The sequence below is a fragment of the Kogia breviceps genome, chromosome 2 (assembly GCF_026419965.1).
Source record: "Kogia breviceps isolate mKogBre1 chromosome 2, mKogBre1 haplotype 1, whole genome shotgun sequence".
NCBI lineage: Eukaryota > Metazoa > Chordata > Mammalia > Artiodactyla > Physeteridae > Kogia > Kogia breviceps.
Genome location: NC_081311.1, coordinates 52,644,705 through 52,667,755, shown reverse-complemented (window position 1 = coordinate 52,667,755; position 23,051 = coordinate 52,644,705). Strand labels below are relative to the sequence as shown.

General features: G+C 38.6%; 1 protein-coding gene across 11 annotated transcripts in view; it reads left to right on the top strand.

Moving 5' to 3' along the window:
• NRG3 (neuregulin 3) overlaps positions 1-16,982 on the top strand; it is a 1,064,095-nt gene extending 1,047,113 nt beyond the window's left edge. For 2 of the 11 annotated variants that reach the window (XM_067025235.1, XM_067025233.1), the window contains exons 7-10: positions 3,941-4,074; positions 8,865-9,038; positions 14,769-14,840; positions 15,084-16,982. In XM_067025235.1, the coding sequence (XP_066881336.1) occupies positions 3,941-4,074; positions 8,865-9,038; positions 14,769-14,840; positions 15,084-15,591 (888 nt within the window). In that variant the 3' untranslated portion in view covers positions 15,592-16,982. The remainder of the gene's footprint in view (positions 1-3,940; positions 4,075-8,864; positions 9,039-14,768; positions 14,841-15,083) is intronic. The other 9 variants (XM_067025241.1, XM_067025239.1, XM_067025240.1 and 6 more) reach the window with 7 other exon arrangements.
• The last annotated feature ends 6,069 nt before the right edge of the window (positions 16,983-23,051 follow it).

Genomic DNA, 23,051 nt, shown 5'->3' with positions numbered 1-23,051 from the left:
TGTAGCTGCCCGACGTCCACTCTCTCAGGAGGATAAGACAGAGAAGTAGGAGAGGACAGAGAAAGAAGTAGAGAGATTTCAGGAGAGGGAAAGTGGTGAGGGAAAAAGGACAAAGGGGAGGGGGAAAGCGTTGCCTGAATGAGGGTACTGAGGCCCTCGGGGGCCAGGAAGGCAGACTTACCAAACGTGGTGACACTGAAACAAGAGGTTCAGGTGGCCGCCTGTCACCCACTGGGAAGCTGCATTCGGTGGTCGGTGGTCCCGGAGGTGCCCAGATCCCCTCCCGGGAATGGGAGAATGTCCCGGCAGAGTCACAACCAAGTATGTTACAGACCAGGGTTCTTGGCCTCCTTAATCAATAGAAATTGATAAGAGGCCAGATGGGAAATTCAGGCAAGGCTTTACTGGGACTCGTGCTGCAGCAGGAGGAAGTGAGAACAAGTAACAGTTTCCCTTGCTCGCTCCCTGAGCTGAGGCGAGCTGGTTCCTTGTATGGGGTGAGGGTAGGGGTGGGTCCAGGGGTCGGCTTAGGTGGTCTGCCCACCCCCTTGGTGATGCTGTGTGCAGGGCGCATGCGCAGTGCCCTGCTTTTGCTCTGGGCATCTCAGAAGTGACAGTTGCTTTTTTGGTGTTTTGTACCTTGTCGTTCATAATTTGCCCCAACTGAGCATGCACAAGGTTATTGTTAGTCCCGAATAGATTCTTTGTATTCTGTTGCTGGAGGAGGCATTTGTCCAGGTGCAGGCGCTGCAGCAAAGGGTCCCAGGTTATCTCAAGCTGATCTTGGCTGATTCTCTGTATTCACTTGTCTTTCCAGGTTTTAGAGGGGTGTTTTGCCCTGCAACCTCAATTATCTGATGGATGTAAGAACAGTCATTGATTTTGTTCAGCTTTTTTCTTATTTTAAGGACAGGAATGACAATTTCTAAGCTCTTTACTTGTCAGATCTGAAAACTGGAATCTATGTCTAAATTCATTTGAACCAATATGTATGGAATATTAGTTTGAAGGACTGCCAAATTATGAGGATTTTTTGTGTTCCCACTTGTCTCAACTAACCTTGGATTGCGATACCAGCAATTTAAACCTGCATCTTAGATTAAATGTAGCCACTGAAATGAAAACGATTCTCAAAAAGGCTATGAGAGAAAAATCCAAAATAATAAATTTTGGAGGCAAATTTGTGTTAATGGACCACAATAATACCAGTGAAAGCAACTGCAGAGTATAACAATAATCTAAGCATTTGAAAGAAAAGATTTAGAACATTTTATCTATTATGAATGCCATGAATAAGCAGAACAAGTAAGAGATTGATTCTATTCAAGACTTTTATCCCAGATTTTGAACAAGGCCCTCTAGCTCTCATGATCAAAAGTCTCATTCAAAGCAGAGGCTCTGAACTAACGGTACCAAAGCTGAACTAGGCTTTTTGACATACACTGTTTTTGAAAAAGGAATGGTGACTTTTAATGATTTGGCAATTTCACTAGAAAATGTGGGTGTGCTAGAAACACTGGCCGATGTCGCCTACTGATAGCCCTCTGCAGAAGTAGCACAGAAGTTACCCCCTCCAATTTGCCACAGATGTCTCCAGATTATCTCACCTGTGTCTATAGCTGAGGCTTCCAACCATCTGAGTTTGTCTTCTCAAGCAATTTATCAAAAGTTGGGAGAAAAAACAAATTCTAGTAGATCTTTTATAGAACCTGGAAGTCTAGAAATAGAAATTCAGGATGTTGTTTACATTTCAATAACATGTTGATTCAATTCACTTTTTCCATGGATGATTTATGATAAACAACTTAATTAGTCAACAAAGAAGTACATGTGAAGGTATTTCCATCAAGTTTTGGATCTTTGTAACTTGGGGCTGTTGAAAACAACCACCTTTTCCAAATTATCTCCATGTCTTTTTGTTCCATGTCAACTCACTCCATTTTGCAAGAAGCCTAAATAGCTTCTGTTAAGTCCATTTTGTAGAATTCATATTCTGATTCAAGATGTGGTCATTACTAACACTATGTGGTTTGTTTTGGAAGTACTTAAAAATAAAACATTTAGTTAGAGATTTTGAACTTAAAGTTACATAACCTTAACAATTTTCCTAGTCTCCATAGTGCATACCCACCAATATACTTTTTCCCAAGGATAACACCTAGTTAATAGTTTTTTGTTTCCCATCTGCATCCCGTGTGGTTGCGTGCACACACACACGTACATGAACACATGCACGCAGAAACATGAATATGTACATACAAAATCTATACATATACACACACACACACACAAAGCTAAATATGTTTGTATATACACACATACATACACTTATATATACATCTGTTTACTGCCTTTTCCTTATTTGCACATGTAGATTCATATTATGCATACTTTTCATACTTGGATTTTATTCTTTTCAATGGCTGTATAATATTCATTTGTGGCCATTTCTGTTTCCAGTTGCTTCTCTTTTGTGTTTGTTTTCTGTTTTGTTATTAAAAATCATACCATTGGGCTTCCCTGGTGGCGCAGTGGTTGAGAATCCGCCTGCCGATGCAGGAGACACGGGTTCGTGCCCTGGTCCGGGAAGATCCCACATGCCGCGGAGCAACTAAGCCCGTGAGCCATGGCCGCTAGGCCTGCGCGTCCGGAGCCTGTGCTCCGCAATGGGAGAGGCCACAACAGTGAGAGGCCCGCGTACCGCAAAAAAAAAAAAAAAAAAAAAAAAAAAAAATCATACCACTGACATACTTTGCTGATTATATCATTTCCAACTTTTACAATTAATGATGGAAATCCCTAGAAGTAGTACTCTGCATCAAAGAGTACCTATATTTAATATTTTGCAACACATTGCCAATGTGTACCCCCAACAAATTAGCACCAACTCTATCTTCCTTGAATCTTTGCCTTTACTAAGTACTCCTGAAATTTAATGTTCTCTATTCTGATTTTCTTCTCTACAATGAGTTCAGTTATATACTTTTTTGTGTGTATTCTGCATATCTATCTTTGTTTTTCTGTGAAATTCTTGTTCATATATTACATGTGAATATCTGGATTTCAAAATCTAATTTGGTTATTAGCCTTCAAAAAATGTCATTTCTCAGCATAGTTTTCATTGGAGTTTCTAGAAAAGAAACTTGATAATCCTTGTTGCTTGTTCAAGTGCCAAGTGTCCAGGGAGTGTTAAACTTGACAACTGCTGCCTGATTGAGATGCCATGTGATATTTCTCTGGGAGCAAAGTTTTTCTCAATACGCCACAGCTATAGGGTTTTCTTTAGGCCCCTGTGCCTTGTGATATCTCACAGTCAAAGGTGAAACCAAGGGTTAATAACTATAAAGAGTAAACTGTTCACACACTACTCTTATTAGACATGGTAATTACATGGTATCAGGCTGAAAGAGAGAAACAGTGGAGAGTAGTGGGCAGATATTCTAAATCAAAGCCTTCCATAAATCTGAGACTGTTGTGAAGTTCACTCAATTAGCATTTATTGAATCTCTATTGTTAGTTGTCCATCGACTAATTTTTTTTGTAAAATGTACATTGAATTAAAAATTCCTTGTATGAACTTATATAATATTGTATATCAACTACACTCCAATAAAAAAAAATATGTGTGATTTTGGCTCTCAGGCATAGTGTGCCATGGGTAAAGACTGAAACGAAAAGATAGACTTAGGATTCTAATGTGAAGAACCCTGTTGAATGGACCTTATCTAATCACAGAGAGTTTGGGGGGCAAGAGGGGAGAGCATATTCAGTGTGTGAGAAATGGGATGAAAATGATGTTTTTGTCATTCTCCTGATCAGGTGCCCAGTGGAAAAGTTACTGGTAAGTTCCAGTAACTTTTTGATACCCAGCTGTAGTGTCAGAGGCCCTGCTCTCATAACTTCTCCTCCAGCTCAACTCTGTGCATGTGATTTCCCACAGTATTCAAAGGCGGAAAGGCATCCCGTGACTGCATTGGAGAAAATGATGGAGTCAAGTTTTGCCGGCCCCCAGTCATTCCCAGAGGTCCCTTCTCCCAACAGAGGAAGCCAATCTGTCAAACACCACAGGTACAGGTAGCTAATCATGGTGGGAATGGGTGCGTTGACACAATGTATAACACTGGACAACACATGCCGGGGAATGACAACATTATTCAGGAGAGATGATCGTTCTTGCTTCTCCTGTAGTTCCCCATGCAGTGGATGCTCAAGCAGCTCCTAGCAGGCAAAGCAAAGATACCAGCAGGCAGCAATGCCCCTAAAGGAACTATTCACAATACCCATCAAGTCTGCAGACACAGACCAGTGAATGAAACAATTGCAATCTGAAAAACTATTAAAAACATGATTTTTCCTAGCCTGCCTTACCACTGTCTGCAAATTTAATGACTAATTCTTCCCTAGGCAGCTGATAGGACATGCTCCAGGTCTTCCAACATGGTTCTCACACAAAGAAAACTTTCCAGGGGGAAGAAGCCTGGCAAATCTTCTCCTTTGGTTTATTAGATCTTCCATTATCAATAGAGTGGGACTTTTTTTTTTTTTAACAAGCTGACTGTAAAACTTGGCTCTTTGGGGGAGAAAGCCAAAAATAGTTATCTTATAAAAGTTTTACAGCATTCTGAGGCTGAGCAAATTCTTCAGCATCTTCTAGTCACATGCTGTGTTTATACATAAGGAATCTAGAACTCCAAAAATTGAAAGTTTTGTTCTAAAGTGCCAACATTTGATACTTGCTAGAACAGACATTATGTTTATGTGCATCCAAAAGTATTCATATGTCATCAGTCTTTGTGGAAGTTGTCCAAAGATTTAAGCTTCCTTTTCTTAGTAAGAGGTACAGTATTTTAAAAATTCTTAATTATGAAGAGATTAAAAATTTTTTAATGGAAAAAGTAAAAAATAATTGTTCCCAGCAATGGAAGATAAATGTTGTTGACCCTTGGTTTTCATATATGTAGGCAATATTTTGAAAGCCACTCTGAGAGAAATATGCATTATTCAAGGAAACTAACTTCTCCCTCACCTTTCAGGGATTCCCTAAAAAAGATTTAAAGATTTTCTTGATGCTGGCCACATTTACTATGAGATTTTCACGTCACTCTTGATACTAATCATTAGTACTCGATGGTGATTTTCATTCTTAATCTACATGGGTAGAGACTGAGGTACCAAGGGTTTGCTAAGTTATAAAAAGAAAAAAAGGTTTAAATATTTTCAACACAGGATGAAATATGTTTGGCTACTGGATAATTGCTTTAGTTATTAACTACAATTTTTGGTTTATATCAATTGGGGCATTTAAAAATATTTCCCTGCGAAAAGATTACTTCAGTTAACTGGACCTAGTGGACATTCTTCAATTACGGAATTAAGTACAAAATTATTGGCCTTTTAGAAGATGTTTTTTTTTCCAAAAGAGCATTTTCCTCTGCTGATTGTAATACACGTTAAAGTGGTATTCCATTCAGTCAGGTAAAATAATTAAGTATAATATTAAGTACTATATTGTCATACATGTTTTAAAGTTAATATGAAAAGTAATTAGAGTTTCTAATGTATTTGATCTGCAAATACCCTACCCCTACTTTTGTCTGTTGAGATACCTCCTCCTAAACTTGGTTTCTACTGTGGTTTCTAGGAATCACTCACAGATCAAATAAGGAAGTCTCTAAGAGACCTTCTTTTTTATTTGGTTCAATGACATTGCAGTATTTGTTGGCATACATTGCATCCTGATAGATAGGCGAGGGTTGATTTATAAAGTGCTTTTAGAACTTTGTAAATTATAGTTCAATATATCATAGCTTTTGTTTTGTAAAGCATGCAGTAGACTTAAACGTTTTCGTGATTGATAACCTAGTCACTGATTTATACATCCTGCAAACTGCTGTGTAACTTCCTGAATGCCATTGGGTTAGAAAGCTTGAATAGTTGATTGATCAATAGGTATAGAACTGTTTTTTAAGATGGGTTACTAGCTCATACTGGTAGACTTTTTTGTTGTGACATTTTGGCTAGCTATGAATAATTCATTTCTTTTGTGTACTGAAAATATGACTCATTTGGATAACTCATTTATGAAACAAAGCTGTTAATTCAAAGCCATTATTTCTCATGTTTAGTCCAAAAAAAACAAAACCCTCTTCCTTTTCAAAGAAGAAATCTATTAGGTCATGTTATACTTATTACATTATATTTTGGCAATATAACTCATTTATAGACAGCACGTGTAGGTTTTTTAAGGCGAAATAAGTCCAGGGTTTTCGGTGATTAGTATGAGCCTTTGAGTTGTCAGTTTGGGCAGAGGAATCAAGGGAATTTACTTTGTTGAGCAGCTACAGTGCCAGGCTCCCTGCTAAGCACTTTACATACTTTATCTCTTTAATCCCCATAGCAATACTATGAAAATACCCAAACAAGTGCCAATACCTTTATTTGCATCTCTTCCACCCATCTCTAGGCTTTACCTTTTTCTGCCTTGCCTTGTGCACTAAGAGGGCAGCAGGCTTACTTGCCTTTAGTCTTCTGTTGGTTTCTTGCGATGCACAGGCAAGCTATGGGAGGGCAGAGGCCAGTGAGGTCCTAGCACTTCTGCCCTCTCCCTCCCTGCCTGGTTGCCTCAGCTACAGCCCTAGCCAGGAGGTCCTCTTCTTACAAGCCCTTTCTCTCTTCAATCAGGTAACAGCTTCCCATTGTTCCCAGCCCTTATGTACAGGAGTAGTATCCTGTATTTTTTTTTCTCAAACAGTGAACACACTTTTGTAAATAGCAAAATCTTCCCAAATGACTCAGTATAGAGTACCATCTATTTCCCCCCAGGACTCTGACTGATACAAGTACTTTCCCCAGTATCATACAGACCTGATGCAGCTATTTCTAGCATCCAAGCCTGAGTACCCTGTGGACTCCACAATTGCCACTGGATGGTATAGATAGAAGCTGGAAGGGAGGGAAACAAATTAATTATAGAGCTCCTTAAACTCGTTGACTTAGTGACCTACCTAGAGGTCCCTTGTTGTTAGTCATGTTAGGACTCAATACACACAACCCAGAAATATTATGATGAAGAATGAAGTTGTAATAACGTTGCCAGGTATGATCTGGTGTTTGCACAAACTCAGGAAGTTAATGTTGGGCTTGACAAATATGACATTATAAAGTGTGATCATTTCGCCTTGCCCAAACCAGGAAGGTGGCTACTAGCACTCATTTGTCGGGTTCTCAAATTCTGACCTTAATATTTGAGAAGTTTTGTATTTATTAAGTGGAAAAAACAGTAATGTTGGTGGGGGGAAAACTTACAGAACTCCAAATAATGTAGTAATATGGGTAAAATTCATTTGGGGGACTGGTTCCTTTAGAACTCTATTGAAATTTTGAAAATGTTTTTGCTGTTTCTGTGTGTGGTTTTATTGCTATTCTCAGAGCTAAATGAGTAGGAACACAAAAATTCTAAGTTCCCTTATTGGCATCTCATGGAATGTCTGCACAGGAACAAAGTCATCACAGTTCTCATGCTAGTAGGGTAAATTCAGTGGGGTGGAGAGAGGAATGGATATGGAATAAGTAATGCATCAAATTAGTAATTGACTTCTGTAAAGAGTCTAGTTCTTTGTCTAACGTGATCTATGTAGGGATCTTACCTGAGGTATATCCCGTTTATGCCTTGCCCTTTTTTTTTTTTTTTTTTTCCTTTTTTTTTTTTTTTGTGGTACGTGGGCCTCTCACTGCTGTGGCCTCTCCCATTGCGGAGCGCAGGCTCCGGACGTGCAGGCTCAGCGGCCATGGCTCACGGGCCCAGCCGCTCTGCGGCATGTGGGATCTTCCCGGACCGGGGCACGAACCCGTGTCCCCTGCATCGGCAGGCGGACTCTCAACCACTGCGCCACCAGGGAAGCCCTATGCCTTGCCCTTTGATGGCATCTGGCATGGTTATTTGGGTATTTGGATGTATGAGCCAAGCAAAATATATGATCAGATGTTTATTTAAAGCAGACTCAAAGGGTTATTATGGGATTATATAAAATCATGTGTGTGAAAATTTTGAAAATTGTAAAGCACTATAGAATTGAAAGAATCTTTCATTCAATAAAAAAAAGCTAAAGCAAACTCAAAAGAAAAATAATTTAGGTTCTCAGGATTTACGAAAATTCGAGACAGTAAACGGCAAAAGTAACATAAGGAGGGAAAGGCAATTAAAATAAGGTTTGTTTATTCTAACACAAGTGAAATTTTCCCCATAAAGCCCTTAAGGCTTCTTGGGTTTAGTTCTTGGCAGTGTTTAATAACAAAGCCATTTTTATTTCTATTAAAGGCTTTTTTTTTTTTTTTTTTGGCGGTACGCGGGCCTCTCACTGTTGTGGCCTCTCCCGTTGCGGAGCACAGGCTCAGCGGCCATGGCTCACGGGCCCAGCCACTCTGCAGCATGTGGGATCTTCCCGGACCAGGGCACGAACCCGCGTCCCCTGCATCGGCAGGTGGACTCTCAACCACTGCTCCACCAGGGAAACCCTAAAGGCACTTTTGTACCTTGGATAATGAGGGACAATGGGAACCAGGAGCTGGAGAGTTCCTCAAGCGCACCTCTTTGGCTGGAAAGCTGGTGTTATTTTAGTCCATTGTGCTCCAGACTGGAAAGCCAGAAACACAGGAACTGGAACTTCTTTTCTTCTCAGTCTCTCCAAAGATAAAATGGATACAGCAACTTTCAGTCCCTCCTAACAGACATCCTACAGGCGTGGATGGAGCCTGACCTAGAACTTTGAGGATCTAGGGTGGAAATGCAGTGCTTGAAAAGTTTCAGCAGCCACCTGTGAGGTTATTGCTATGATCAATTTGTTTGTTGGTTTTCTTTCCACCAGCAGGACTCTCTCCTCTTGCTGCAGCCCAGGGCAAAGGAGTGGTATGCTCCATAGGAATGCCTTCAGAAGGACACCCCCCTCACCCCGAAGTAGGTTGGGCGGAATCGTGGGACCAGCATATCAGCAACTCGAGGAATCAAGGATGCCAGACCAGGATACGATACCTTGCCAAGGGTAGGTCTTAAAAGCAATGGAATTTAGAGAGGGTGTTATGAATGATATAGTTTTAAATTGAGTTATTATGTTCCTTGGGGTTTTATTCACTGATTTCATCATTATTTGGCTATTTATGCTTGTTTCCACCTTTGTTCCACAAACGAATAACTTTAAAAAACAGATACAATGGAAATAGATATTAGGGAAATGTTAGATGGAAAAGATATATAGCATTAAGAAGAAAGACACTATGTTGTTATTGCAGTTGCTAAACTAACTGGGAATGTGTCTTTGATTTTAAAACACAGATTTCTTAGGATGACTAAAGTGTTTCTTCATCCTTAGGTTTGGGGAAAAAAAAGTGCTTAATTCTCTAATCACTATTGTGAACAATACCATAACGATAACCTGTAACATATATATAGCATCTGCTCCATCGAGCATTCTTGAACCAGTCTCAGTCAGTGTTGACAGAGCATTGTCAAGGCACAGATAGCTGAACTCAGATCTCTAGTTTCATTCACGGTACAGGGATGGAAAAATTGGCTTTGGACTCCATGGCTGTTGCTCATCCTTGCAGTGTAAAAAGTGTCCCTTCCTCTCAGTGGACACAGACCCTCATAGGGCTCACAGCATGGTGAGTGGAGTGTAGAATGAATTTTAGCCACCATTCACCTAACCGACATAAGCTGTTCAACCAAGTACAGCAGCCCTTATTGAAACTGACTGAATTTCAAATCTCATCTTTGCCCCTTACTACTTGTATGAATTTGAGAAAGTTTTATCATCTGAGCTTACGTTTTCTCGTCTATAAATTGAACAAAATAATACCAGCTTTCCTGAGGGTTGTTGGGCAGATGAAAAAGAAATTACATGTGTCAAGAGCTTGTACCTGACACATGGTAAACAGAGAAGGGGAACTTGTAGCTATTGTCACAGGAACCATTATTCTTATTAATTTCAAGAGCAGTGCAATCAGGCTTTAGTCCAGAAATTCCAAGAATCCATTTCCTCACTCGAGCCAGGTTCTTGTTGCATCTAGTTTTTCTCTCTCTGAATCAGCCAGGCTAGGTTTCTTTGCTGCTTTGGTCTGGGTGATTTTTCCACCCTGTCTGTAGCAAGTTAAAAGCCAAAGCAGGTTTGAGGTCTGCCCCAGACTCTTACCTTTGTCTTTTCTTCTGGGTGATAGGTATGCAACAATGCCATGTCTGACGAATCTCAGCAACAGATTTCTGTAGGAAGACTAGGAGATAGGAAATAAATAGCCTGTGTCTGGATTTTGTAATTTTGAAGCAATTCCAAATAGACTGTAAAATATATTTGGTAAGATCTGAGGTGAGATTTACACATCCAACATAACAGCTAAGTTGTCCAGAATGTATAATGCAAGTCAAGGAGTAGTTTGCATTTCTCTTTGCCTTATATCTGGAAAAGAGGTTTGCATTTAGCCTATAATTAATCATGTTTCATAATTACTTTTCTTCTGAAATCACTAATAATGTCTGTTACTTAGGTTCCTTTTTTTCCCCCCCTGGGGTGAACGTTGGAGTGAGAATGAGTGAGGTGAAATCAAGTTAGAGATTTTGTGAGTGGAGAGAGAACCCAGCTCCTGCTGTCTTTCTTCTTTTGGGCACTGTTATGGCTATTGTTTTGTTTTGGTTCAATCATCATTGGGTTTGGAATATTCTCTCCAATTGGCTAGCCACCTGTATTTTCCTATGTGATATGCACCTGATGTTGAGAAATGGTGGCTCTAAGTCACTGTGTGCTCAGCACAGTGAGTCTCAAGGAGCAATCTCATTCTCAATTCTTGACAACAGCTCTTTCCCACTCCTGGGGGACTGACCGTCTCTCCGGTCTGGAAATGGGATTGGTAATAGAATTTCACAAAGGCCCTCTTCAAATCTGGTCCTAGCCTGGAGGGGGAGTGAATGAATTTATAAGAGCCATCTTCTGCTTGTTTATCAAGCATGTGGGTGCTGTCTGCTAGTTCAATCCCCGGTGTATATGATGTCTCTCCTTGACACGAACTTCAACCCAGCTTGAACCCAGTGCCTGACTTAGTGAAGCTTGAGGAGGGAGTCGGGTAGAAAGGAGCTTCTTCAAGAGCTTTTCCCCGATCAGTGGATTGATGACAGCCATGGCAGTGGCTCACAGAGCTGTGAACTGGGTTATGTCAGGCAAATCAAACTAATGGAATCATGTACTAGACAGAAAGAGATGGAATCACAAAAGTTAGATTGCTACCTTCAAAGTAGAAGGGCTCGAAACATACCCGTTTATCCACCTCACTTAAATAGCAACTTTACAAACTTACATTGAGTTATTCTTCAGGAAGTATACAGATGAACACACTAAAGACAGCAGAATTTAAATGGCTAACCCAAGGTGGGATAGCCCACGTAAAAGAAGTGGATTGAATACCGGCCTTTCTGACTAAATAAACCACTAAACCAGGAAAGGAATGTGAAGAAAAATCACAGTCATGGATGGTGATGTGTAAATGGAATCTCTAATTGTATGGCTCCAGAGGGAGAAGTAGATTCCTTCAATTTAGTCAGTTCATTCTAATTCCATATGCACCAAGAACTGGGTCTTAGAGTCCTCTGGGGAAACACTGATTTCTTGGCCTGACCCCTGAATTACTGGGAATCAAACCAAATGACTAACTGTTGAAATCTTCCCTCTTTTAAAGGATGCTTTGACTCACATAGTTACAGAGGAAATGTACTTGTGATGACTTTGTTGAGGGATTGGAGGAAAGGCAGTACAGCCGGTCCAAACTGGTGTTTTACAGTCAATGAATGACAAGCTCAAGGGACACAGAACTCTGAGCATCTTCTAATCAAGAATCATACCTAGAAATGTAACTCTCACTTAAACTTCTGGAGAGTAGTATCACCTCCTAATCAAAGACCAGTGCTAGGACATTCACAGCAACTCTAGGAAGGAAGGAGGGACTAGTAGTGTGCCTGTCCTGGAATAGTGAAGAAGCATTACTTCAGGGAGTCCTCAGAGCCATCCCTCTAGATCCGTATTGCTACCTGCTGGTTTTAATTAATGAGAGAATTAAGGTAAGGCTGCTGTGTTTGTCTAAGATTCCAGAGCATGTAATGGTGGTGAGACTTGAAATCCTCTCTGATCCAAAACACAATCACATTTTTGGAGAGTTCTAATTGTTTCAAGTGCATCTTCAGGTTAGGGCAGCATTTTAGATTTCAGTTGTTGCCAGCATGTGGTCCATACCTGGCTTGTGAGATGATGTGGTGTAAGTCAACTCCTTCAGTCAGCACGCAGGCATATTAGAGGGCTGCTCCAAGTTTGGCTTGAATTGCCTTTGATTACTTCTTAGCCATGCGTTTTGCCGAAAGACTTTACCTTCAGTTTCAAGTTCGGAGGATTTGTTGGCAAAATAACCACTCAACACTTAAGTAAGAAATAAGAAAGCTTATTACGTTAGCTATAGCACAGAGATAAGCAAAATAGTAAGAAATAAATGTATTTACAATCACCAAATTGGGGAAGCACCTACATTCAGATGCAAGCAATGCTGTGAAGTCCCTTGAGCAGCAATTTGGAGTCCCAGTTGGAAGGTCCCGGGCGGTGTGTCCACTCCATGGACGAGAGTTCAGAGTGCAGCTCGAAGGAGTCCTGCTTTTAATGCCAAGCCGCAAGCTGATAATCATCAGCTTACATGCAAATATGCAGCTCTGGCTATTATCATAAATGCTCTGATCTCTAGTCCTAAGTCTCAGAATGTTCACTGATCCCCGGGATTTGGCCAGATTCCCAAGGCCCAGGAAGCTTTGTGACTTACTCCCTTCCTTATCTGTTGGTTCCCAAGACTTGTCAGCACCGTTTCTGCTGACCTGCATGTAGTCCAGCAGTTCGGTAGGTAGCTCCTTTCAGGGCCTTTGTTTAGTCAAAGGCCTATTGTTGCCTCTGAAGCCTGAACAAGGCTATTAATTTTTGCAACAGCATGTCACATTGTGGACTTGCTGAAGCGTCAACAATTGACTGAATCCTCTAAGATATTTACACCTTTATCCATCATTTTTACAAATAACGTTTAGATCCAGGTATTAAGAACTGGCACTATCACCGTCACATTTCAACCAGTTAGATTCTACTCACTGATACACTCTGATGATGATCCATGTGAAAGACGATTTTATCCTCATTCAATTTCTGTGCCATTGGTGAATCTGATGGCAGACATTCTGTATCTTCATACACATTAACGGTGCTAAGGAAAGAACACAAAAGCCTGCAATTTGTCCCTTCTTGTTGAAATTGATTCATTGATCAGAAACGTTAGGTTCAGATTTTCAGTCATAGAACACTAAGGAGAAAGTCGTTGAGGTCCCCCAGGGAATTTCTTTGTACGTGGCTATATAGTTTGCGCAGGTAAAGATTTTACATCTCAAAAAAGGTTTGAGATGCCCACTCCTTTCTGGCTTTGATAGTAACAATTAAAATAAGACAACGTGGGTTTAACTTCTTCCTCTGCTGCTTCCCAAGGGTGTAATTTGGTGCAAGCCCTTTGGGTATTCCTTAGTCCAGTTTATTTATCCATTACGTGGTAATAAATAAACCACACAGTTTTGGTTTTGTTTTTAAATCAATGGAGGTAATTAGAGGTGAAAGTGCTTTTTGAAAGCTCTATGTGAATGTTTGTTAGCTCTTGTTGTTAACTGGGATATTAAGAGAGTGTTTACCTTGAAGATCTGTTCATGTATTTGAGTCCGTTCCATCAAAATTTGTTGATTGCCAAAACTCCGTACTAGGCTCAGTAAGAGAGGGTAGAACACAATGATACCTAAATTTGTTCCCCATCTTTTCACACTGTCTGGCAGAAAGACAGATCTCTAAATTGCTCCCATCTTGTCTTTACAATAAAGGTTTTTAATATTTAGTATGCAACACACTTCATCGCAATTATTCTTTCCCTGTATAAACATGATTTTAATTTACATTATAATGTAAGACAAGGGGAATGAGATTAATTATATTGAGGATGAGCGTGTTTAGATTATGCTTAAATTTTAATGTTTAAGGTTAAAATTATTTTAATGTTTAAGGTTAAAATTGAGGAAAAATAATTGAGAAATAGAGTAAATACTATACTGTTCAAGTCCCCAGACTACATTTCCGTGAACCTACGATATCCCTGCCTCACTTTTTGGCACTGGAAAGTTCAGATGCAATGGAAAATTCACTAGCTCTGAACAAGCAAGAGGGGGCCAGCCAGATTCTGGCATATTTAAAGCACTTTGGAACAGCACGATGGCGTTCTCAACAAGCCATTACCCTGCACCCATGAACCACCTTACTTGGCTCCAGAGACCATGTGAGGAACGTTACTAGCTCGGGCGAGGCCCTATGGAACTCACTTCATGTTCATCTTGGGCAGACAGAGGAACTGTATGCCTCTCATCCCATCTTTTAGGCTCAGCAAACTGGCAGTGAGGCAGTTCCTAAAGAGCAGAGTGCCAGTGGAAATTGGATTTGGTCCCCCTAAAGTCAGTGTGAAGCAGAGAAACTCAGGACTGTAGTACCTTGTTGCTTAATATTGGGCTTCCTGATTGCCTCCACCTAGGGTGGCCGCGAGGAGTCTACACTGGACTAAACCAGGGCTGAGAGGGTGGTCAGGTTGATGGAATGGAGTAATGCCGTTATGGGTTTCCTGTTTGTCACTATGGAAGGGCCACACTTACCTGCTCAATCCCCATTTACTTTGTATTCTAGGATAGAGGTCAGGAAGACTATATCCCACCTGCCTATACAGCTGTGGTGTGTTGAAAGATCCCTGGACTTAAAGTAAGAAGATCTGGGTTTGAGTCTCAGTCTGTCACTTATTTTCTGTGTGACCTTGGGCAAGTCACTTCACCTATCTGAGCTTCAGTTAACTTCTCTGTTTAACTGGGAACATAGTATCCGTCTCATGGGGTTGCTGTGAGAATTCAGTGAGATGGTGCATGTGGAAAGTGCTTTGTTGACTGAATAGTGCTCTCAAGAAGCTGGGAAGAGCGCAGAATATGTAACACTTTGTTTCTTTTTCAGGTATTCATCCAGTGGTTTAACAGCCCAACAAAATGCATCAATAAATATGCAACTGCCTTCGAGAGAGACAAACTCCTATTCTAATAGCTTGGATCAAACGGACCTGATGGGATATTCATCCCCAAGGGCCAGTTCCGTGCCCATCATCCCCTCAGTGGGTCTAGAGGAAACCTGCATGCAAATGCCAGGGATTTCTGAAGTCAAAAGCATCAAATGGTGCAAAAACTCCTACTCTGCTGATATTGTCAATGTGAGTATTCCAGTCAGCGATTGTCTTATAGCAGAACAACAAGAAGTGAAAATATTGCTAGAAACTGTCCAGGAGCAGATCCGAATTCTGACTGGTGCCAGGCGGTCAGAAGACTATGAACTGGCCAGCGTAGAAACCGAGGACAGTGCGAGTGAAAACACAGCCTTTCTCCCCCTGAGTTCCACAGCCAAATCAGAACGAGAGGCCCAATTTGTCTTAAGAAATGAAATACAAAGAGACCCTGCATTGACCAAGTGACCTGAGATGTAAGAATCTGTGCATTCTATGCTTTGCTCAACAGGAAAGAGAGGAGATTAAATACAAATTATTTATATGCATTAATTTAAGAGCATCTACTTAGAAGAAACCAAATAGTCTATCGCCCTCATAGTGTTTTTTAACAAAATATTTTTTTAAAGGGAAAGAAACGTTTCAGGAGGGATAAAGCTTACCACTAAAGCTTTTGGGTAGAATTTTGAATACAATTTCATTTAGTCCCAACACTGTCCTCTTTGGCTCTTAGTAGATGTGGGCAATTCAGACTCTCAGCCCCACAGTGCCAGTGACCTCATAGAAAAGTGCTGGCAGTTACCCGCTTTCAAAGAGAAGAAATGTATCCCAAGGGTGGACATGCCAGTGAGCAGGTGGCCCTTGCCGTTTGGCTTGCCAATCCCAATCCCTAAACTGCGATTCACTCGACAGCCTCATCACAGGTTATGTCACGTCAACAAATGTAGTGTTTTCTATTTACTTTTTGAAGAATGGCACAAAGACTCTGGAAGGAGAGGGACAGGAGACAGAGGGAGTCATGGGGCAATCTTAGCCACTCTTACGTGCCAGCTTCCTCTGAAATTTGAAGGCACAGAATCTCAGAGGGAGGTAAGAAATTATTACAGAAAAAGAGACAAAAACATCACACTGTCGTGTCACTAAAATCATGCTAATAGCTAATAGAAATGTTTTCGTTTGAGATCGTCTAGGGGCTCCAAAGGAGCATTTCTCAGTGTGTGTGCCTGTGTGCGTGTGTGTCTGGGCTTGCTCACTCGAGCACCGGTATGCGGTATGCACATATGTTCATTGTGCGTATGTGTATGCATGTGTGTGCGTTAAGCTTGCTAAAATTTGTTCTGAAACATCAGGGAATCTAATATTCAGAAAAAATTTCCCTCTTAGATCTGTTTGCTTTAAATTTTTCCATTAAAGTATAAAGTTCAGTTAGTAAATCAAGGTCATGTGCATGGTGGGGTCCTATAAAACTCTTGACAATGTCTAGACTACTTTCTGGTGTGAATATTTTTGAGAGGAACAGCTATTGGCTCATTAATGATATCAGTATCACAAGGCGAGTTGGGGATGTGTATTTTGAATCATGCGTACTTAAATTATTTATACAAGCCAATGATCAAATTGATAGTTAGTTACCCTTTGTTTTCTCATTTTCCTCATTACTTTTTGTAGCAAGTCTACTACTCGTGGACCAAGACATTGGCTTCTCTGGTTAATATGGAAAGAATAAATTGTTGAAATCACAAAGCCCAGCCTATTCAGTTCACAGGAAGCCCCCCCCAAAGAACAGTAAATTGTGTTGTATGTTCATTTGGAATAAAGCAATATTTTTACCACTGCTAAGGTGAACTGAAACTTCTGAAGATTTGTCTGTTTTATTTACCCTTATTTTCATGGGGCATTCAAGGAAATTAGTGTTCACATAACCAGTCTTTTTCCAATTATTGGTGGTGTTGAGTTGTTATGTTTACACTGTTTTAAATAAAAAGGCCTAGTATTTGAAAGTATATAAAAGATTTCTTTTACTGAAGTTTGGGAAAACCTTGAGTAAAACTTCCTGTGGAAGACTCACATTCCACTGAAAAGGAATGTAACTAGCTATTTCTGAATCAAATATTGAATATACACAATTCTTATTTAAGGTTAAGCTGTTTCTGTTTAAAATACATTGCAAATTGCTCTCTGAGAACATTCTTTCTTTGATAAGAGACATAAATAGACATAATGCCACACAGGGAAAATAAAGAACATTGTGTTGTTATCAACACTGTTTAGTGGAAATTCAAAAGTCTCAAATGTTGAAAACATTGTGGTAGAAATGCATTTTATATTTAACAAGAGCTTCGTGGTGTTCATTACTTGTCCCACTGTTGTTCCTTTCTTTTGAATATAGAGGTAATACTAGACTCTTAAAAAGGATTATTACAACTTTTTAATGTCTCAATTATCTAAATTCTCATTTAGAAATATTATATCTATCTTTGGGAAAATTTTAGAAAAATGGTTTTAATGAACTGGTGTATAAAAACCCCATAACTTGCATATTCGATATGCTATTGTGTTGAAATTTATCACAATTATCAAACATTCACTGGAAGTCCTCCCAAGTCAACCTTGTCTTGGGTTTTTCACTAAAATGCTACCCGTTGCATATCTAACCGGATTCATACAAAATCCACCTAATTAGGAGTTTGTGTATTTTGTGACTCACTGCAGTTATTTCTTTTTTAACATCTTTCACTGCAGTTATATTAATGTATCTTTTGCTCTAAGAAGATTGAAGGTTGTCAATCAAACTTAAGTCCTGATCCGACCCCCTTTTTTTTAAGTCGAACTATATATTATGTGATTATGAACAGCCTCGTCCTTTCTAAAATGTATGAAAGTTACACACATCCACTGGCGGCCCGATGTAAGTTTAGAGATAAAGTCATGTCCAAATTGATAGTGGAGACAAAAATCTTGCGTAAAGAACAGTTATTAATGGTCACTTTCAGTGGTCATTTGTTTCCTTTTGGAATATGAAGCTATTCTGTGAAAAGGGTCCACACTCAAAAAGCACATCTTTGGGCACCAGTAGACAAGTTCTGATAGCATCAAGACTTTCAAAGTTGATCGAACGTGGCCAACACCTGGAGACATCGATACCTTGTCCTTCAAGCTCACGTGCCAACAGAGAAGTGTTTATTTCTACAAGACACTTTTGATTTTGCTTCATTTTCCCTGTATTTGTTATGTGAATAGGTATTTGGAAATTTGGTAATTAAGTTAGTTGCATATTCATTATTTACTGGAGAATGAATGTCACTCATTTTTCACTCTGCATCATCTTCTGATGTCTTTTTTTATAAAGTGTGTGTTATTCTGATTTGTCAGTGACTTCTATAGAATGCTGTTGTTCGAAATATATGAACAATTTTATGCTAATGAGAAAGAGTGGAAATTATGTTTAAGAATTGGCATCTAAATTCTCTGATTTTTGTATGCACATTAAGTGCTCTATGTTTTACACTCTTGTCCAATATCTACCTTGCTATGGGTGAAGGACTAAATATTTGCAGATAGATCAAATCTCCAATGATTTACATTATTTCCAAGCAGCAATAGCAAGGTCCTCTGGAGGAGAAACAGTGCTATTTTCAGGACTCCACAATTAACCTGTTTTGATCATAACATATCAGACCTACCAAAAAGAGAACAGAAGGGCCAAGCGAATTTCCAGAGAATGATCACTGGCTTCTGAATTGACTGACAGCTACAATTTGAGTGGGGCTTTTGGCGACTACGGCTAAAGCTCTCAATAACCAGGTCTCCACCAGAATATGCTTGATGTATGCAGCAGTCACTCACACTTACCTTGCAGTATGGTGCTATAGGAAACCATGACTCCCTGAGTGAGGGGGAATGGTGACTCCTTTGATTCCAGCCCTGTAAACCAGAAAATATTGCCCTTAGACAAGTGCTTATGAAACATTTCCCAAATGAGTATATAGTATACCTAGGAATACAGCAGGAGGGGTGGGGTTTTTATTTGAGATTTTAGTATCCAGGAAACATTTTATATATAAAGAATACTTTTAAAATTATTATTCAATTGTATAGATTCAGTACAGTGTATTCAATGACAGCATGTCTTTACTCTGTTTGTACTTTAGTCTACAAAAATTCAGTCTTCATCCAAGAAAGACCAGCACAAGGTTTCTGGGCTGTTCTCAATTTTAAATGCATCCCAATATGTCATGGGAAATGAGGCCTTTAAATAAGCTTTATCTCTTCCTCTTTTATTCTTTCTTTCCCTTTTAAAGAAATAGTGAGGGTAAAGGAAGAAATTCATTCCTTAAGATCAACATCGTTCTCTCATAATAATCTGTTTCCTACTGTGACTACACACACACACACACACACACACACACACACACATATAAGTATATATGTATGTATAAAAAATATATGTATATTACATTTAGGTGTTTAATTATTTTGGTGGCTTTATTTTTGCTTCATTTGACAAATATTAAAGTGATTGCCTCATGGAATGCCAACAAAATAATATCATTTAGAAATCGGCCAACTTGGCAATGTTTAGGTAATACAGGCATTTTCTAGTTTTTTCTCTTTCTAAGGTAAGCAGAAATATCCTTGGGTTGGAAAATTCAAAAGACCCTGGAGTAGAATCTGCTAGATTCTCTCTTAGAAATGAAGATTAAACTATGGGTATATATGATTACTGTCCCTATAGTGTATACATTCAAATATATTTTTTTACATATTGAATCATTAGATCTCTCAAAGGGGCCTAAACAGGTGTCTTTGACTTCTAGTGCCCACTGAACACTAGTAAGGAGTTGTGGTGAGGGCAGAATGGTGGTGGGGAAACCACATGTTCATGTTGGATACCCAGTGAAGATGTGAAGATACTAGCAGAGATGACCAGACTTAAAAGTACTAGGCCTCTAGTACCTTAATAACTCTGTCATAAAAACCTGTATTGATTGCATGTGTATTGTTGCCTATGAAAGAATTAATGATGCGATAGCAAATAATTCTTATTGTTGGAAATGAATTAGAAAATCTTTATATTGGGAGTTGTCTTTGTGAAAGCTTCTAATTTATGTATACATAATAGTCGCTCCATGACCCCATGTGTCAAATAAGAGGATGATCTAGTTCATCTCTGATTTCCCTTTCAAATTGGATGGAATGTTATCCAATCATTCCAACTCAGACTTTCCCTCATTATTTGTCATCCAGTAACATAACACTTTGGAAATAAAATGGCTGTAAGACTTCAAAATTATTGGAATCTGTATATCAACCTGTGAATGACTTACATTTATAATATTCCATTAATTTCCATGGAGAAATAGACAGGATCCCTTTTGTGACTGTTGTTAAAGTAAATTTACCTAGGCCAGGTAAAAACGAAGAAGGGATGGCCAAGAAAATATCTAATTTCAAAGCTTGAGCATCAAAATTTGCCCCAGATTTTTGAGTCAGTATTTGCCACAGATTTTTTTTTAAGAAACTTTAAACTGTGAACTTTTATTGAAGCCAGAGCAAAGGGTTCTGCAGAGAAGGCATGAGACCTTGAAGCTGTTCTCTTCTCACAGAAGCCGTGACACACTCTCATTGGATACACAGGATATTTACTGATATTTTCAGTTATTTGCATCTCAAACTTCTTAACATAAACTCTCCAATTAATAGTGAATAAATTCTCTGGAGACACTATTCACATTATAGTTGCAAATAATCCTGTCTTTGGGGGACATAATAGACCAAAAAAATGCAGAGGTTACTTACTTAATTTTGGTTGTAATTGCTGTTTTTAACAAATTAGTATCTGTTGGCTCTTCTAGCAGCATCCTGAGTAGCATTAATTCTCCCATCTATAATTTATCTTCACTGAGGTCAACATCTGAATTCCTAAGGATTTAATAAAACAACACAGAATGTTGAAAACCTGAATCAAAACAGTACATCTCTTTAAATTGTTGGTTTTTAAAGTTATACGGATTCCACATAGTTATTTACAAAATCGAAATAGAAGGGAAAAAATTCACATTTTCTTAACTTGTTTTAAATATATTTAGATGTCTGATAAACCACTCATACAGCCTTGTTACACTTTACATTGATACTTTTCTTTCTGAAATAAATTTAAATGTAAGGGCTTAAACAATCTCACACACACACACACACACACACACACACACACACAGCACAGTACATATGGTGTGTTTAAAATGTGGTACTCCTTTTCCTTAGATTTTTCCTTTACAGGTCACCCAAGTATGTGACACTCCAAACTCTTATGACATGGAAGACATTGATTTTAGATATGTTTCTTAGGAAATGCCTACAGCAAAACAAAATATAATGATTATCTTTTAAGGTTTGTTCTATATAACCTGCTTTTGAATTTTATCTCCAATAAAAGTCTGGAGAATAAATACATTTGTTCAAACTGAAACAAATGGAAGAATGGAAAACGTACCTTAAAATCACCACACATTTTCCAGTAGCCAATGTATATATTTTAAAGATAATTAGTGGGAAATTAATTGGCTCTTTCTTACTTTTCCAAGGATGCAACTGTACACATTAAGTCTAAATTAAAAAACAAATTCACTTCTTCTTAATATATTTGACCAATCATATTTTAAACAAAGAATGTAAATCACACAGAGAAGAATACATGCAAAATGGTCAGCAGAATATTTTTAGTTGTCATTTAAAATAAATTTACCAAAACCGATCTTTTGTGCCTGTGATAATAATTTTGTTTCAAGGAGTGTATATGTATCTCCTTTACCTTCTTCCAAGAAAACATTTCAGAATGATGTCCACCAATGTGTGGGATATGAAGGCTATGGGAAATAATACGAGCTGTATGTCCCTTGACATCCTAGTAAAGTTCCATTATGTCTGCACTTTGTTTCCAGGGAGATAACTCATATTGCTTATTAAAAATTAAGAAGTGAATTTAATAGTCAATCTAGTAATAATCTTGAGTTCACATAAGTTTACATACGTGGAGGAAATCCTTGACTATCATTTCCCTATCATCCCTTTTCAGTAGGCTTTGATGAAGCCGGACACTCAGATTCCCTTAGGTTAGATTCTTACTGCACGTTCCTCTTATCTCACTTCTCTTTTTTTAAACAGGGAATTTTTAGCTAAAATGAGACATTGATGTGACTTGGTAGAAAAAAATAGCTTTGTTCTTTGAGTTGTATCACTGGGGGAATAAACTAGGAACATTTCAAATGTGATTATAAGGTTCATGACTCTAACCAGTATTTTCTCATATACAGACATACCCCAGGGCCCTTTAATTTTCCTAATATTGTTAACAAACTTTTCAACCTTCTTATTGTTTTTTTACAACAGTTCCATTTTTAAGAGACAAAGACAAAATCATCCATTCACATAAAAGAACAAAACAATAAGTAAAACAAAGCAATCATCCTTTAAACGATGACCAAAATACAAACCAATAACAATATTTGTAAAGGCTTCAAGTAAAATACTGAGTAAAAATCAAATCAAATGTAAGGTTAAAATAATGTAGAGAAATACTGGCAAATAGTTTGCATAATATGGTTTTTTCATGATTCTTGTGCATAAGTGGACTCTTCTTTCCATAATATTTAATGTTTTAGAACTTCTATTGGGCATTAATTATACCTATTTAGTATATTTAAATGTGCAAACATTTAAATATACTAAAATGTCCACTTTGCCATTTCTTCTAACGTGACACAAAGTTTATGAACATTTGTGTAGATAAAAAGAAAAAAATAGGGAGAATTATAAAAAGAAATTATTATCTATTAACCTCTCCTTATTTTCTCATTGACACCTTTCACTGAATGCTCCCATATTTTAAGCTAAACACAGAGGAAGCTACTGAATCAATTATGGAGGCA